Consider the following 17,661-nt stretch of genomic DNA (forward strand, 5'->3'; position numbering starts at 1 on the left):
CCGGACCCAGACATCTACTTAGAGTGGTCTCAGCGATTGAAATAGTGTTAATTCTCATTGTTGCCCTCTCAGATCCCTTGGCCCTTCACCGCTGGGATGCTCTCCTTTTCAAAATTCTAAATAAAAATATTTCTATTTCAAACAAGCAAACAAACAAACACACAATTTCTGTATTTCCCCCTTTTCTGGCCCATTTTCCTCCATCGCGAGCAAAACCAAAAGCAGACTCCTGGGTATTGTTTTCTCAGACGCTGGCAAAGAATAACACCCCCTCTGTGGGATCTTAACAGAAATAAATCACAAGGAGCTCTTGCCTACCTGAAAAGTAGGAGGAAATCCGCCTGTCTGGTTTCGGGTGTAAAGTGTGTATCGATAAGGAAGACACAGCCGACTCAGAAACGGGACCAAATTAATCTATGGGTTTCTTTACATCACCCCCTGTTAGGACGTGTGCTTTGGAAATATTGATTCATTGCGACAGGAAAGTCGCAACTACTGTGTGTGCATAACATGGGGAGGACACGGAGCGAGAACCCGCAGCAACGCAAAGCCCACTCACGGGAGAGCCAGATTGCTTTTTAAGCTAAAACTAATAATTTCATAACTGATTCACATTCAATCTGGCGCCGATGACGTCACGGGGTATTAGCATACGAGGAGGGATGAAGCCAGTGTGGCTGGAGTTGATAAGGTGCCTCCTGAGGAATTCGCTGCTTGTTTTAATACATTAATTATTTCTCTGTCTTCCTCAACTTCTGCAATTTGTAAGAGCTTAAAGGAACCATCATTCCCGGCGATGCCAGAAGGACACGTTGGAGAGCTTCTCCCGTGGCACCGGAGCCCGGGGGCAGCGTGGGGATGAGCCCCAGCCCCGCTCCCGGAGCCCGGCCCGGCCGCCCTGCAGAGCGCTGCGGGACTCGGTTCTAACTAAGCCGACCCCGGCCCCGGGCGTCCCTACTCGCCCGGGTAAGGTCGGCTCGCTCGGACCGGCCGCCCCAGCGCTGGGAGCTTCCCACAGGATGGGAGGCGGGTTTGCAGGATCAAGCCCTCAGCCTGGAGCGCGTGTGAGTTGTGAGTGTGCGTGAGTGTGAGCTGGTGTGCCAAGACACCCCTTTCTCGCCTTCCCGCGAGAAATCCTCCGCAGAGGCCCGTGTCTTTCCAGCACCGGTGGGATTCCCCCCTCTACCTCTCCCCATCCCTATCCCCTGCGGTTAATCACGATTTTCTAGGGAGGGGAAAAAAAAAAAAAAAAAAAAAAGCGCCCACATTACGTCATCAGCCCTAACTGCTGCGGAGATGATGATGGGGTCACCGAGGACCCGGGGCGGGGGAGCCCGCGGGGGGCCGGGCCTCCCCTCCCGTTCCCTGGGGCAGCGGCCGCCTGTCCGGGAGCGGAGGCACATCCAGGCCGGGGGCCGGAGCAGCGCTGTGCCCGCCGCTGGGCTGCGGACAGAGGGACACAGCCCAGCTCCGTGCCCCGGGGCTGACAGCTCTCCCCTGGCGTCCCTCTGTCCCCAGAGCCTGTAGGAACCGGCGGCACCGCCGCTTTGGCCCCACCGAGCTCGGCCGGGCCCCGCGGAAGAGGCCTGCCAGTGTGGCCCGGCCCGCAGGGTGCCCCTCGGGGACCATCCCGAGCTGCGGCCATCTCGCTCCTCTGAAGAAGGAAACTGGCTTGGAACAACTGCTCGGTGACTTGAGTCTGAAACACATTTGGAGGGAAGGAGGGAGGGAGAGGAACTTTTATCAAGAGGTGGGGGGGACGGGTAGGGACGGGAGGAAAACACAAACAAAACACAGAGGAATCCTAAAAGACTTAAATTTAAAAGGGATAAATTAAAAAAAAAACCACAAAATCAAACAAACAAAAAAACCACCAATCAAACAAATACATTAAAAAAAAAAAAAAACACCCCGAAACATAAAGCCACGCTGCACAAGGTCTCGCCCACATGGCAGAGGTCCTGCGAGGCAGCACGCTGCGCCAGCGGATGAGCCAGAGACAAACTCCTGCAGAAACTTCTCCGGCCCGGCCCCGCTCCGTTCCCCGCGGGCGCTCACAGCGCGGACCCCCCGCCCACGGGCTTCCCCCCGCTCCTGCCGGCCGGGCTGCAGCGGCCCAGGCGGGACAGCCGGCCCCCAACCCGCACCACACCGAACGGGAAGGGCCGTCCATGCTCTCCTCCAACACTGCTAAATTGTAATGAAAAACTGCAGCTTGTCTCGGCGCGCCCCCTCCCCCTGCACGCACAGGCGCACACGGATACAAACACACAGTCACACAGTCACACACACAGTCACACACAGTCACACACAGTCACACACAGTCACACTCACGCACGGCTCAGCCGCAGCAACCCCCCTGCGAACTCCAAAGCAAAGCTCCAAACCCATCCCGCGAGGTTCGGGGTTTCGCTTTGTCCCTCCCGGCCGCTCCGCTGGCCCGCACCTGCCGGCGCAGAGGCTCCGCCGAGCCCCGAGCGGCCCCGGAGCGGTCGCGGTCCCCGGGCAGGGCTGGCCGGCCCCCGGAGGACGGAGCTCGCCCTCCCACTCCGGCGCAGCCAAACGCGCAGCTCCGGGAATTTCCACCCCGGGCTCCTTTTCTTTCCAGTTCGCAAGTGAACCGGCCCCCACACTCACTGTAACGTTGTATGTCCTCGCCAAGTGAATTGATTCCTCAAAAGCAAAATAGTACCAAACTCTCGCAATTCCCTGTGCCATCGTCAGAAAAACTGGTTTTAATTACCAAAACTGAAATAGCGGCGGTGCTAACTAGAAGGCGATCAAACCGCAATCAAACTTAAATCTCTGAGCAGTTAGCTATAAACTGTCAGCAATTGAAAAGTAAACCTGGTGCACACAAAGGCTCTGTTTAATTTTCTTGTTGTAATGGCTCTAAATGAGGACCCCATCACTATGCAGTTAAGCGGTGTTGCTTGTCCCCCTGAGGCGCTGATCAGTTCTTTTTAATGTGAGAAAACTGGCAGCTCGAAGCCCGTCAATGGAGCTCCCACAACAAAAGTCCTGAAAAGCTGAATGAATTGGGTTTGTAATTACTGCTTCCCTCTCCCCCCTTGCAGCTTATCTCTTATTCATTCAACATACATTATTGTCACCTAATCGCACACTCCCAACGTTATTTTGGGGGGTTTTTCTTTTTTTTTTTTTCTTTTTTTTTTTTTTTCTGGTATCTACTACTATGGACATGTTTGTTGTAGAAATTAAACAAAATAATCCTCCCTTCTCTATCCCCTCCTCACCACGAAAAATGTTGAAACGACAGTGTCAGGCGAGGCTGCCTGGTATTAGAAACGCAAAGACGAAGCTCTTCTGCCATCAGAATGTCAGCATTTTGCATATATCCGCAGAAATCTCACAACAACCAAAGTCGGTTTTACATTTTAGTATTTGAGTTAGATCAGGATTTAAATGACTGAAGTGTATCTAATCACACCTATCAGTAATGGGCCTCTTTCTTTCAGTGGGACCTACATTATATACTACTTAAATTGCTGGACTATCTACCTCCTATTCGGAGGCAGATATCCAGCTCTGCTGCCCGTTGGGGATGAGGAGGAATTAATATTGAGAGAAAACATTCTGCTGTGGGGATCACCGTCACCCCTGATGTCCCACCTGGCACCAGTGGGCATCTCAAGGAATCAAAACGTGGTTTCGGCCAAGAAATGTCTGTCGGCAAGCGAGAGCCGCGGGCTGGAGCCAGGCTGCGAGGCAGAGCCTCTCCCCAGATCCCCCACCGCAAGAAGCTGTCGGTTGCAGAAATAAGTACAGCTATTACAACCAAATCTACTAACAGTCTAAATAATTAATTGAACCATTGCTCTTTGACCCTTGGAAAGTCCAGTAGGGACCCGTTTGTAGTAATAATACCCCCGAATGAGCCCTTGTCAAATATTCATTTAGTGGTTAATGTGAGCGATTTCCCCCTGGGACAGTCTGTAATACCAGCTTCCCAGCTTTGGCAAGAAACCCTGCTAATCTACCTCTCCAGTTCCGCAAAATATTTTAACACCCCAGTACTTAAAAAGCCATAAAAAATCACAGGGGAAACTATAATCTTATCCTTGGGTTCACTTCGGCTCTGTAGAAGGTTAGGGAAACATTACACTGGCGCTCTTGGGCCGAGCATCACTCTGGCTATAAAATGCACAACAATTCACCAGAGGGAAACCACGGAGAGCCTCAAAGATCTTCAATAACCAAAATAAAAACATACCCACGAGCTCTGCTAAACATTTCAGCTGCCATAAATGAAAACTCAGGATAATGGCTTAGGTGTACATGGCGATATTGAATGTGTTGAATTTAAAATGAGCAGTAGACAATGGCGTTCCTCCAAGTAACACTTTAAAAATAAAACTGTTCAGCTGTACATGTAAAATGCTTTGGTTTATCCTCCCTAAACGGATAAATGGATGGATGGATGGATGGATGGATGGATGGATGGATGGATGGATGGATGGATGTAAGGAATCTGTCCAAGGGATATCAGGTTTCAACCACATATATTCCAAATCGTACTCCGAAATCTAAGCTTAAACAAATTGCCCATATAAAAAGTTGCTGAATTCTCTAAGCCTGAATATGTGGCTTAGTGCCTTTTGTTTAGTGGTATTAGCTTGCCTTCTCTATGCGAATTGTAAAAGGACCAACACTTCCAAATACCCCCCTCGAATATTTTAGTTAGCACTTCAAAAAGGGACCAGGTTTTATTGCTGTTAATTGGCTAAGATTCGCTTTTAAAAATGGAATCGTGATATCGATTGGGCTTTTATTCCTGGTTTTCTTTTCTCAGCGAGGTGAGCGGGAGCGGAGATGTGGGCTCGTTACCACGTGAATAATCCCCAAATGCATTGCAAATGCTCACAGCTCTGAAAAAGAATGTTTTAGTCGTTGCATTAGCGTAAAAGACACAGAAAAGGTTGAGAATCTGCAAAAATTGTTGTCCTGCCCAGGTACTGCAACGGTGCAGAAATAAAAGGGACAAAGGGAGCTAAACTACAAAACCAGGCAGTGAGCAAATCTCCACGTCTCCTAGTCTGGTAATGTTAGTTTTCATCTGGACACCAGGCTTCAAGGATGGAGGCCAGAACTGAGCCTATGAAATAGCAATACCAAATAAAAGCCACAACCAGCCAGGTAGTTTTGCGTGCGTGTGTATGTGTGCCTGTGCGTGCGTATGCATTTTACCCAGCCTTCTTCCTCCCCGACCTAAAGCGAAATCCAGTGGCTGACAAGAAATACTGGAGAGAAAAGCTCAGCAATGCTTGCCCCGTGCCAGAGTGCCCACTTTGTGCCTTGCCTAAGCCAAACATCACATGCTTTCCTTGCCACGTACCACATGCCGTTAGCAGAAGACACGACCACTTTGCAATCACAGTGCTTCAAATCGCAAATTTCATACCTTTTTCCTTTTTAATTATCATTATTGTTATTATTATTTACATCTCCCTCTCGCGCGTTTCCTAAGGGAAACCGCAGCCGCGTTAGCAGCACCAAGTAACCTCAGGGGCTGCCGCGAGGACTGCCCAGCTCTGCTGCCCATCGCCCCCTGCCCTGCCCGGGGCCGCGGGGCCTGGTGCCGGCCCGGGCCGCCAGCACGGAGCAGCGAGGAGCCCCGTCCTCGGCAACCGCCGGAACGACTGTACAAAGTAAAACTCTACCTGGCACCGACGGTGGATCTCTCCTTGTATATGGCGGGCGCCACCACTTCTCTTTGGGGCTGTGACGGGCTGCAGAGAGCGTCCGAAACGGGGCTACAACGCGCTGGCAATTTAAGAAATAGGATTCAAGAAAGAGCTGGGATAAAACGTGAAAGTCTCTGGCATTCGACTGTTTTTTGTTTGTTTGTTCGGTTTTTTGTTGTTTCTTACCTCTGCCCTGCCAACCCTACCCCCGCCCCCACCTCTTGCCTCCTCCTGCGCGGCCCAGGAGCCGGGAAAGTTTGGGAATTGGCGGACAAAGGGAGCGGGGAGGGCTGAGCCCGGCCAGGCCGGGCGCGCCCCGGTTCCCGGCCGTAGCGAGCCGGCTCCCCTCCCGCCTGCCCAGGGGAAAGAGGCACGGCTGGGAAAAGAGAGAAGTGCATTACCCGCCTCTGGAAGCCGGGAGGCCGCGGCAATGCCCGCGGCCCGCCCGCCGCTCTCGCCGGCCCCGCCAGCCCCGGCTCGGCCCCTCCGGGGGCAACAAGTGGCCAAAGGCAGCGGCGACAGAACCCCCCGGAGCCCGCAGCACCCGCGTCCTCGGGAGGGAAGGGAGGGAACTGGGAACCAGCCTCTCACTCCGCATTCCCGGCCCCCCCGAAGGAGGCACAGGCAGTTATTCCGTTTAAGCTATCGTACTTTCTCTCTCTACGTGCATTCCTATAAAAATATTCATGCGTTATATATATATAGAGTTATATATTACTGCATTATTTATCGTATTCGGTTGGCTATGATACCTTCTACTGCATGAATTATTTAAAAAACAACTTGCGTTACAAAAATAAATCCAAGACTCAAGCGGAACTTCAGTGTCCATATGTCAAAAATTTATTTATCTCAAACTGTGCATAATGGAGTAAAAACTTAACTTGAATATGTACCTGTTATAAGGATGGTATTAGTTCAAATATATACATGGACTGTCGGCAGACTGATTTCAAATAATACAGAGCCGAATCTTTAAAATACAACTACGGAAAATGAGGAGGAAAAAAAAAAAGAACTTAAAATATCATCACAATAAATTTACAGAAATATTACAAACCATAAGAAAATATTTCAAACACAGTAATTTCAGGTTGGTAATTTTCCTTTTTTTTTTTTTTTTTTTTTTTTCCTTTTCTTTGAACAGGATGAAGTCTGGAAACAAAAAGTTATTATAAATTAACAAACGGCGTGTGAACTTGCATGGCAATTTTTGCTTTTTAACAAGAAGTAAAAAAAAAAAAAATTTAGTACAATCTAAACGTTTGCCCTTATCCAGCAAACCAAGCCCATGGTTCTCAAGTACTCATCCTACCTTTTAAAATCTTTTGTACAATTTCTAAAACAATTTAAATGTCCAAATGCCGTAAAATAACTTCCTCTCCTCTCGCAGCTGCTATTAATTCAGCTGCCAAACCACGATGGTCCAAGAAGACTTTATTTTTAAAAAATAATTGGCAAATTCGCGAGCTTGGTTTTTTTCTTCTCTCTATATTACCAATGGACATTCTGATTGCCATGTGTCTTTTGATAAATACTGTACAAAAGTTGCCTGCAAATATTAAAACATCTTCCTCTTCGCTCTTTGAGTCTAGCTCTAAATATTATTGGTAAAGACTTTTGCAAACTTTCTGCAAAGTTCCTACCGTTTAAACTAGAACTTTTTAAAAGTTTTGTGTAGTTGCTTCCCCTCCGAGATCTATACAAGTTCCTTGTCGGTTTAATTTCTGACAGCCCCCCCACCCCAAACCCCACCCCCACCCCCCGCCCAGAGTTTTCTCTGTACAAAAATAGTCAAAAAAAAAAAAAAAGTCCAGAATTTCTAATAAAAGTTTTTTTGTTGTTTGTTTTGTTTAGTTTTCCTTTCCCTCCCCTCCCACCCTCCCCCCCCGGCCCCTTTGTCTTACATATGTGATAGAGGGAGTGTGCCATTAATGGCTGTGCCAGGAACAGGTGCACTCTGGTAGTGTTGGGACATATGAAGTCTGCTTGGGGCAGCTGGTTCTGGTACTTCAGCACCTGGTAGATACATGCTGATCATGTCCCGAAGGTCCCCAGCTTGGCAAGGAGCCCTTGAATGAGACGAGGATGTGACTACGGGGGGACTGGAGCTGGATTCCGTCTTGACCACCGAGCCCATGGAGCCCAGGGCCATGCCCGGGGTCCCTTGCTGGGAGTAGGACATGCTGTAGGTAGGCGATCCGTTCATATAAGTCTGCGAGCTGGTCATGGAGTTGTACTGCAGGGCGCTCACGTCGTAGCGGTGCATGGGCTGCATCTGCGCCGCGTTGTGCGCGTTCAAGCCCGGGTGCTGCGGGTAGCCGAGCTGCTCTTGCATCATCCCATAGCCTCCGTTGGTCCAGCCGTTCATGTGCGCGTAACTGTCCATCCTCTGGTTCACCCCAGCTCCCAAGGTGGCCCCAACCCCTACCCCAGTTGTCATGGTATTGGTGCCCGGTGCCAGTAAGCCCCCCGGCAACGTGTACTTATCCTTCTTCATGAGGGTCTTGGTTTTCCTCCGGGGTCGGTATTTATAATCCGGGTGCTCCTTCATGTGCAGAGCTCTGAGCCGCTTGGCTTCATCAATGAAGGGTCTCTTTTCCGCCTCGGATAAAAGTTTCCACTCCGCCCCGAGCCGCTTGCTGATCTCGGAGTTGTGCATCTTCGGGTTCTCCTGGGCCATTTTCCGCCGCTGCCCGCGGGACCACACCATGAACGCGTTCATCGGGCGCTTGACCCGGTCCGGGCTGTTCTTCTGGTTGTTGGCGGCCGAGTTGGAGTTGCCTGTGCCTCCCCCCGAAGTTTGCTGGGGGGCGGGAGGTTTCAGCTCGGTTTCCATCATGTTGTACATTCAAACTACTTTTGCCTGGAACCAGCCTTGAGCAGAGAAACGAGGAGCAGCCGCAGCGGAGTCCCAAGCCGGACTTTTTTTTTTTTTTTTTTTTCCTAGGGAGGGGTAGGAAAGGGGGGAGGGGGACTCCCCAAAACCACACTTGGATCAAGATCAGGATCTTCCTCTTCGCTGATGGATTAATAATGCTAATAACTGCTATTATTACCGCCGGAGTCTTGATTTTAAAAAACTTCTTCCTCCTTTTTCCTTTTTCTCTGCCTGCCGCTCTCTCTCTCTCTCTCTCTCTCTCTCTCTCCACCTCGGTCTTAAAGAGCCAGCAAACTACTTTACCCCCTTTTGCAAACACACACACTCTCTCTCTCTGCCTTGACAACTCCTGATACTTTTTTGAACAAGTTAATAGACAACCATCCATGTGATGGGGGCTTGTCAGGCAATAAATGCGTTCGCTCCGGCCAATCAGCGCTCGGCGGCTCCGCCACTGAGGACAAGTCTCTTCCCCTGGTTTTGCATGAAACGGGGCGGGGGCTGGGCGCGCCGGGACGGCTCGGCGGGGAGGCGGGCCCGGGGGCGGCCCGGGCGGCCACTGGGAACCTTTGTATCTCCCCTTCCAGCAACAGGTCACACACGCCTTTTGGAGGAAGTGGGTAAACAGCATTGTTGCTACGTGGTGGTTTTTTTTTTTCTTCTTTTTTTTTTTTTTTTTTTTTTTTTTTTTTTCTCTTTAAGTTGGTGTTGGCTTGGGGCTAGGAGAAGCCATGGGGGGAGCGGAGCAGGAACGGCTTCCCCCACCCCTGTGCCCCTCGGGACCCTCGGCCTGCGTGTGCCTTGCTCGCCCCGTCCAGGCGGTGCAGTCCCCGTGAAGCGGAGCCCGGAGCCGGGCCCTGCTGCTGCTGCCGCCGCCGGGGAGCCGAGTCCGCAGCGCTACGCCCGGGCAGAGGCTGTGCCCGTCTCCCGGCCATCCCCCGGGCCCTGCTCCGTGCGGCCGTGCCACAGCGCGCCCAGCCCTTGCCCCCGGCCGTCGGCCTCGGGGAAGGGGGATGGATGTCCAGTGCAAACACGGGTTCCCCCCATGCCATCCCCGCCGAACACAAAGCGGGGCCGGGACTCCTCTGCAGATGCCGGGGAGGGCTCCGGGCCGCGCTCCGTCCGCCGCTGGGCCCGGTGGCACCGTCACCCCGCGCCCATTGCGGGTCGCGGGCGGCGCTGGGTGGGCGCAGCGCGGGGGTGGGGGGACGGCCGGGCGCTACAAATAGGTAGTTTTGTTTCCCTTGTTGTCGCTACACGGGCCGCACAAAGCCCCGGCTAAGTTTACTTCCACTCTCTTGTTGGGATCTTTGTTGCTAAACCGCACTTGACGACAAAGGAAGGAGGGGAGAGAGAGAGAGAGGACGCGGAGCGGGAGCGGGGGGAGCCGCTCGCCGCCCTGGCCGCGCTCCCCCGCGCCGCTCCGCGCCTCCCCTCGCCTCCCCTCGCCTCCACGGGGTTGCTCCGCCTTTCGCTGCGATGGCGCTCACGGCGTGGAGCCGGAGGGGGTGCGGGGGAGCCGGCGGGGCCGGAGCGCGGCCGGGGCGCGGGGCGGGGGCCGGGGCAGCGCGGGGCGCCCCGATCGCCTCAGCCGCGGCGCTGCGGCGCCCCCTGCCGGCCCGGCCGCGCCCCGGGCGGGAGGCGCCGCGGGAGGGCCGGGGGGAAGGGAGCGGGGAATGACACCCGGCGGAATAATAATAATAATAACAACAATAATAAATAATAATAATGATAAAAACCCGCCGGCCAACTGCGACGCATCTTTTTTTGTTGGGGTTTTTTTTTTTTCCTGTGCGTGGATTAGGCAAACAAATCCTATCGGCTCCAATCCGTTTAATTCGAAAATACATATATATAACCCCTGGATAAGTGATAGGTTAAACTGTCGAAAAATAGGTGCAAATTACGAGGTGTGGGATATAACGGGATTCTGATTGTCCAGACTCTCCCGAAGGCACGGCGGCTGTTTACTGTCTTATTGTTCTCCCTTTGGTCTGCAGTTGATAAAGTTATTAAAAATAATCTTAGGGATAATTATTTTTGATTTTTTTTTTTTAAGGGGATGGGTGGGCGGTGTAGGTGCTTGCTCATCGTGCTAAACCGATAAGCGAGGGCTGGCAGTGCGCAGGCAAGGGTTTATTTTTATTTTTGCTCTGGCTGCAGCTGCGGGAGGTGCCTGGGGTGCACGGCCCAGAGCCCCACGCAGGACCAGAGCATCGTGTGCTGCCCTCTGCTCACCGAGCCTTGCGGGGCCTGCTCCTTTCCTAATTGCATTTATCACACGAATAGAGGATGGGAAATGCCTAACAATTGTGCTATCGGGAGTATTTACGGCTCTATTTTAATTACCACTTTTAATTATCGTTGCAGCAAAGTGGCATATATACATAGTAGTGCAATACGGGAAATAAGGTGAGGGCGATGGCTCTTTTGGGGCATTTTGTGCCTTTCGTCAGGGGATGGAGGTTTGCTGGGTTGGAAATACACACAGGGGTGGGCGGAAGTAGAGGCAGACTGGGAAGCTGGCTACAAAATAAAATAAAATTTAAAAAAAAGATGAAATGGTCTCTGATTTTCTGTATTAATGACAATAACACCACTGCTCTCTAAGAATACAGGCAGGGAAGGGAGGCCTGCAGAGGGACGGTTTAATCTGAGTGGATTTAAAAAATCGTTGCCTTTGGTATAATTTATGGAAATGAAAAGTGCTTACATTAAACAAATAGTCTGCAAATGTTCTCAGTGATGGGCTCTGCGGCACACGCACTCTTATTTCAGGTTATGAGTGTCTTAAAAAGAAAATGAATGTTAACTACTTGGATTTCATGTATTTATTGTTCTAATACTCGCCGATTTTTCTAAAAGCCCTACGGATACAACCTATCGTGTTAACTGTATCGGAAAGAAAATACACATTTTCATATTATTTTTTTCCTGAACCTACTAGTAACCAATCTAAAGCAAACTATTAAGCAGACTTGTGGAGATGGGAGATTGCAGCTCCATTTTTTGTCCTTAGCTGCAAATAGAGGTTTAACTTGCAGTAATTAGGTGAGAACTAGCCAAGCATCTTACTATTATGATGCTTGTTAAAAACGCTTCTTTTCTGCATCTGCATTTGAGTGTGTTCCCCTCCACTCTTAATCTTCTTATGGAAATGAAGGCGAACGGCAGGGAACCTGCAGAGACTTAGAGAATGTCCTTGTTAACTGGAATTTCTCAGCATTGCTAATTAGCAGAGTTTGACGACCACCAGTATTGGGGAAAGCTCTGTTTAGCCACTCACAAACCCTTCCGAGGAAGAGCAGACTAATTTTATTTTGTAATTAAAATCTGAAAAGGCCCCTATTTGACAGTTAGGGCTATGAGAGTTTTATCTCCCCGTGAAATAATTACTGCCTTGATAACTCAATTTTCTGCAAAATGTCAACTGTGAGCTCCAAAAGTTTTAATTTCATTACGCTAAAAAAAATAGGCGAAGACGAAAATGTACAGATAAATTTCCTCTTGCCCCTCTTACGCTGTAGCAGCCCAGCGCTCGGGAGCCCAAGTTCGTCAGGGAAGTTTTAATGAACTAACTATACCCCGATCTCTGGGGAATTTCAGTCGTCACATGGTGAGTTTTGCAGTAGTATCCCGAGGAAAACTTGGGGAGATACACTCTGAAATGCCCTGGAATAAAAGGCACGTTCGGAGTGGGTGCGGGCCCAGGACAGGGGCAGGGGCAGCCGAGCTGCCCGGGCCGACTTCCCCAGCCCCTGCAGGGTCCCGATCTGGTTCAGATGTCCTCAGCCTAAGAAGCATGTCCCACAGCGCCGGCCGGAGAGCCGGAGAGACCCTCGGGGCTCTCAAAGGGCTCCCGGAAACTTGGGGAGCTCGGCGGGGCCGAGCTGGGGTGAGGCTGGGGCCGCTCTGCCTGCGAGGCCCGAAGGCGGCTGCTCGGGGAACCTGGGGGGAGCCCAGGCGCCGCGGCAAGTGTAATCCACTCTGCTTGCGTTTGGGATGTTTTTTATTATTATTTAAAACGGTTTAATCTCCTTTTTGTCCCTCCCTGTCCAGCAAGTAGCCCGATTGTCGCTCTCAGAAGTGGCATTACACATACAAACCAAGGAGGGGGCGAGCCGCGGCCGGTCCCGCCAGACCCCATTTCTCCCAATAATTTCATTCAAGGGCTCTAAGGACCCTTGAAAGTCGAGGGAATGCCGAGGGAGCCCCGCGCTGCTCCCGGCCTCTCCTTTCATCCCCGTTCTCCCCGAATGGAAGCGCGGGGCGAGCACACGTGCGGCCGGGCGGGCAGCGCACGGCCCGGGCCCGAGCCGGGGGCAGCGGGGGCTGCCGGCCTCCCCCCGGGGGTCCCCCTGAGCCCCCCGAGAGCCCACGGCCACCACCGCACTCGTGAGCCAGGGCGGCAAAAAACCCCCAAAACAACCAAAAAACAACAAAACAAACAAACAAAACCAAATAGGCGAGAGGTTTTTTTTAAAAAAAAAAAAAAATAAAAAGAAGCAGCTCCGCTTTTGCCCAGTGCTGTAAGAAGGAAAATTTAGAGAGAAAAAAAAATAAAAATAAAACTCGGATCCTGGAGGGAGTTGAACGTACACAATAAGCAGCAGAAAAGCCGAATCGCGCACACCACCTCTCGAAGTCGCTTTCAAAAGGCTTCTCAATAAAAGGAGAAGCCGATTGTCCAAACAGGCTTCCATGACTCTTCATAAATAGCCAACAGCTTCCTCAAACTGTCCGTGATTTTTGCTCTGCATCTAAAATCACACTCCCGGGATTTCTTTCCCAAAGGAAAGTATAATGAAGCCCGTACTTTGTCTTATGTGATCTTTAAAATAAAACAGAAAATCAAGATCAGTGGCGATGATAAACTTAGGAATTACTGTACAGCGTAACGAGGTGAAATTACAGTTGAATGTTGGCTCTTTAGCAGGAAGGCAACCCCCTCGAACGGGATCCTTTTTGGCAGTCTATTTAAAGTTATCTTTCCTTCCTAGTTTTATAAGAACAAATGAGTTTTCTTTTCCCATTGTAGTTGAATGAACTCATGTATATTAAACACAAAACCCCTCCTGAAGAACGCTAACTGCTTTGCTTAAACCCACAAAGGCACAAAAATCCAGAATTGAAGGTTTCCAGTTCCTGAATAATTCCCCTTAACTCTCTCAGGCTCGCAGGAGAGAGAGACTGGGGACATTCTCTCAAAGTCTTAATGCCTGGAAGGGGCTATCTCAAATGTATTGTCTTTTCCTAAAGTTGAGGCTTCTATTTTATTTCCCTCTTTCCCCTTCACCATCTTTGTGTTGACTTAAGAAAATAATGGTCTAAAAAAGTGTCTGTTCATGGGATCACACGTGTCGCCCAAATCAAATGAAGTCCTCTTTGGCCCCAGCACAGTTTTGATGGAATTATTCCGGCTCTTCCATTGAATTCACACCGTTTCCCAAAGAAGCAGTGGCAGTTTCAATGGGAACGCATGAGGCACAGCCTGGGGTGCTTCAAGGTTGCTTCTCTCAGCGCACCTCAAACCCTGGCATCCCGAGGCATGGTTTGAAAAGTACATTGAAGGGGAAAAAAAAAAAAAAAAAAAAAAAAAAAAAAAAAAAAAAAAAGGCTCTTTCCAGTGATTCTCAGATCACTGACAAGATCGCCCATAATGGAGTCAAGACGGTGACTTTTATCTCGCTGTTCCTCATAGTCCTTAATTTGGAGCTCATTGACAGGACAGACGGTAATGACACTTTCAGAACTGTTATGGTCTGGAGTGACAATCTCTCCATCTCGCCCATGGTTTATTGACACCATGGGCTCATTGTGTCAACTTAGGCTTGTGATTTCAGAATTCTCCAGCGACGGGCTCGTTGGGAGGATTTTAATTCAAATTATAGACTAGCTGTCTATACAGTGAATTCATATTTAGACGGCGCTTAATCGGAGCGGAGAGATGGTGCTATAAATAATAACAACAACACTTCCCATGTGTCTACCCACTGTCCTCCACCCCAAGATCTGAAAGAGCCTTTGCCGGAGGAGGCCCGGGCGCAGCGGAGAGAGGCGAGGGGGCCTCGGGCTCCTCCAAGGCGGCAGAAGGGAGCCTGTGGGACTCCCGGCCATCCTCATCCTCAGCCCGCGGGTGTGTGCGACAGGCGGGGCAGGAGCTTTAGGCACACCGCCGTCTGCGGCACTGCGTGCGCTTGGGGCGCGGGGTGCTGTCGGCGGGGTGTCACAGCCCTTTTTCCATGGAAATCACTGGACAACGGGGCTTCTCCAAACACCCCGCCTGTCCCTGTGGAATCCTTCCCGGTGGGAGAGGATGAGTGCGAAGAGGAAGGCCAAGGGGGTGCCCACGGGCCGGGACAGAAGTGGCAATGCTGAGGGTGCTCAGGGCAGCAGGTGCCAGGGTCGGGCTGAGGGGGAAGCAAGAAAAGGTGAAGTGCGAAATTGGCCTTTGAGGCTGTTTTTCTGGTTTGTTTCTTCAAGTCTCCCCTTCCACCACTCAACAGAGAGATGTAGGAAATGCTGGCATCCAGAAACAACTCCTTCCAAAAGACATAAATAAACTCAAAATGCACTTTTCTTCCAAGTGGAGATGAACGAGACCGAGCACAGAGCTAACACCCCCCCCCCCCCCTTACTGCCAGCTGAGCACAGAGCTGACCCCCCCTTTGCTGCCAGCTGTCTGCCAAGCCTGGGACCCGATCCCAGATTTACAGAACTTGCTCCCTTGAGTAACGTCCGCAGAATAACACCCGGCAACTGAGTTACAAATCGAGCCCAGGAAAACCACTTTTTGGTTAAACTGATCACTAGGGACCCTTGATTTTATGTGCCAACTTCTGCCCCAGGGAGGGGGGAATTTACGACCCCTTTACAGCCCCCTCACAACTGCTGTTTCTCAGAGGAGCATTAACAGCCCCTCTCCTGGAACCGGGTTAATCATTCACCTTTCGGCAGGAGTCACTAAATTTTTGTAAAGTGCCTCCTGACGTTAAACCGTGTGTACGAGCGCTCTGTGTATTTTCCATTTCCTGTGGTAATTGACATATAATACCTCTGTTTATAACCGGCTTGACAGATCTATACAGATGTATATTTTTGCTTAATTTCAGAGTTATATATACCGAACGCATGCTAACTAAAGAAACACTAAAGGAAATCTGGGAATTCCGTTGTGCAGGAAATCTGTGCAGGGCTCTTGCTATTATTTATAGAAAATGCCATGTCTTTATTTTGGGTGCTCTTACTACAGAATTGCCATATTAGGGAGTCTCGAGCGGAGATCAAACTGAAAGAATGGAGTAAGTATGCTCAGCGCAACAAACAGTAATATTTCATAAAAACCTGTCCGAATATAATTTCTAAAGTGAAAAGTTTATTGTGAGACCAACAGCCATGGGGTTCATTTAATAGAAAAACTGCGGCATTATGACTTTCATCCAGGCTGCCAACAGGAGATACAAAATAACCCCAATTTAACAGAAATAATTTGGTTTCCATTAGTCTTTCTCTTTGCACGCAAGACGCATAAACCGTGCTGGGTATTACCGCAACCAGCAAATACCACTGTTAAATGCGCTACACCAAGCTACGTGCATGCTATAAAATAAGTAGTGAATTTATCTTAAAAGTTGGTGGCAATGCAGCACGTCACATATTTTGGCTAATCGTTTTATATCACCAGGTTTCTTTTAAATCTGTCATGTCCACAGTGAGGAAATAAAATCGCACTCCGGGCGATTCACATAAGATAACGTTTCTTCCTTTTCCAGGAATTGGGGAGAAAGTGAGGTTTTTGTTATTTTTGTTGCATTATGTTGTTGTTGTTTTGGGTTTTTTTTTTTGGGGGGGGAGGAGTGAGTTTTTTTTTTTTTTTTTTTTTTTGTGTGTGTGTGGTTTTTTTTTTTTTAGGAGAAATTGAGGTGAGTTTATTGCTTCGGGTTTAAACATATGCCATTTGAGAAAATGTTTCCTTAATGAAAAGAAACTGTTCAAGGCTGCTTACAAGCAACACCTGTCAACACTGACTTATTTAAGACACGTTGGGAGGAAAACACAAGCACGAGCATCTGAAAGGCTGGCATTTGCTGACAGCACTGGAACACCGAAGCTGGGAACGATGAAAAATTAATCCTGATTTTTTTCTGCCTATGGCTGCCAATAAAGAAGTTGGTCTGCTGGGGATGTCCCACCGCCCGCCGGGGTGGCGCGGTCCCGCAGCAGCTCTCCTGCTCTGCTTAGGTGCGGGAGACCATCACATATCAGCGTTTCTGTAAGACCCATCCTTATGGAAAGCTCTGCTTAGAAAGAACTCGGTGGCACTTCACTTATTTTTCGCCCACGTTCATCTCTCCGGAGAGCAGACGGCGCAAGCTGGAGGTGGCTTCCCCGCCCGGAGCTCCCGCGCTGGGCTCCCTGCTCACCTCGCCTGTCCCTGCCCCACCGCGCTCACTTTAACCCCTGCGGCCACTCCGAGCCCGTCGCAGGCGCGGCCCCGGACCCGCCGGTGCTGCCGTGGCGCCGCTCCCGCCGCTCCCGCGGGCGCGCCCGTCCCGCGGGATCCCCCCGGCACCCCGCCGCGGCCGACAGGGGGCGCCGCCCCCCGCGCGGAGCGGCCGCGGAAGCGGGAGGGGCCCGGGGGGAGCCCCGGGAGCACGGGCAGCCCGGAGCCGAGCGGGGTCGAGTACAGATCTTTAGTCGTCGTGGATAAAAAGAGATTAAAGGCTAAATTCTTTTTCTTTCTTTTTTTTTTTTTTTCTCTCTCTTTTTTTTTTTTTTTTTTTTTTGGTCAATTTTAACCAACTACACAAATGTAGAGCTTTCATCCTTTGATGTTTCCCAGAAAGAAACTGTTATATCGGTTGTGAAATTACATCGTCTCAGAGCCAGCGAACCAGCCGTGGAGTGCTAAAATAATTTAATTTAAAATAATAATAATATGAGGACCCGAGCTTCCGAAGAGGCACTTAAAAGCTGACACGTGTTCCTCCATCTCCCCTCTCCCTAGCGCTCCCGATGTTTCCTGACTGCCGTTTGATGGCAATAATTAAAAATAAGATAACCCCATGCTAACTG

The 17,661-nt window shown here is 50.3% G+C and overlaps 2 protein-coding genes across 5 annotated transcripts in view; both read right to left on the minus strand.

Moving 5' to 3' along the window:
- The window catches only part of LOC136295159 (uncharacterized), a 271,346-nt gene that overhangs the window by 28,357 nt on the left and 225,328 nt on the right, over nt 1-17,661 (minus strand). For 3 of the 4 annotated variants that reach the window (XM_066193539.1, XM_066193540.1, XM_066193538.1), the window contains one exon: nt 5,682-5,784. The exons of the other annotated variant lie outside the window; for it this stretch is intronic. In XM_066193539.1, coding sequence (XP_066049636.1) covers nt 5,682-5,784 — 103 coding nt within the window. The remainder of the gene's footprint in view (nt 1-5,681; nt 5,785-17,661) is intronic. 4 annotated transcript variants of the gene reach the window in all.
- SOX2 (SRY-box transcription factor 2) lies at nt 7,599-10,048 on the minus strand. The gene has a single exon (XM_066193537.1). It carries the CDS (start codon nt 8,554-8,556, stop codon nt 7,609-7,611), a length of 948 nt encoding a protein of 315 aa, XP_066049634.1. The 5' UTR covers nt 8,557-10,048; the 3' UTR covers nt 7,599-7,608.

Source organism: Chamaea fasciata, unplaced genomic scaffold, assembly GCF_029207755.1.
Source record: "Chamaea fasciata isolate MVZ Bird 193981 ecotype frontalis unplaced genomic scaffold, bChaFas1.0.hap1 SCAF_11, whole genome shotgun sequence".
Taxonomy (NCBI): domain Eukaryota; kingdom Metazoa; phylum Chordata; class Aves; order Passeriformes; family Sylviidae; genus Chamaea; species Chamaea fasciata.

What these genes read in the sequence shown, in the direction of transcription:
- SOX2 (XM_066193537.1), bottom strand. Translation starts at nt 8,556, where the DNA reads ATGTACAACATGATGGAAACCGAGCTGAAACCTCCCGCCCCCCAGCAA.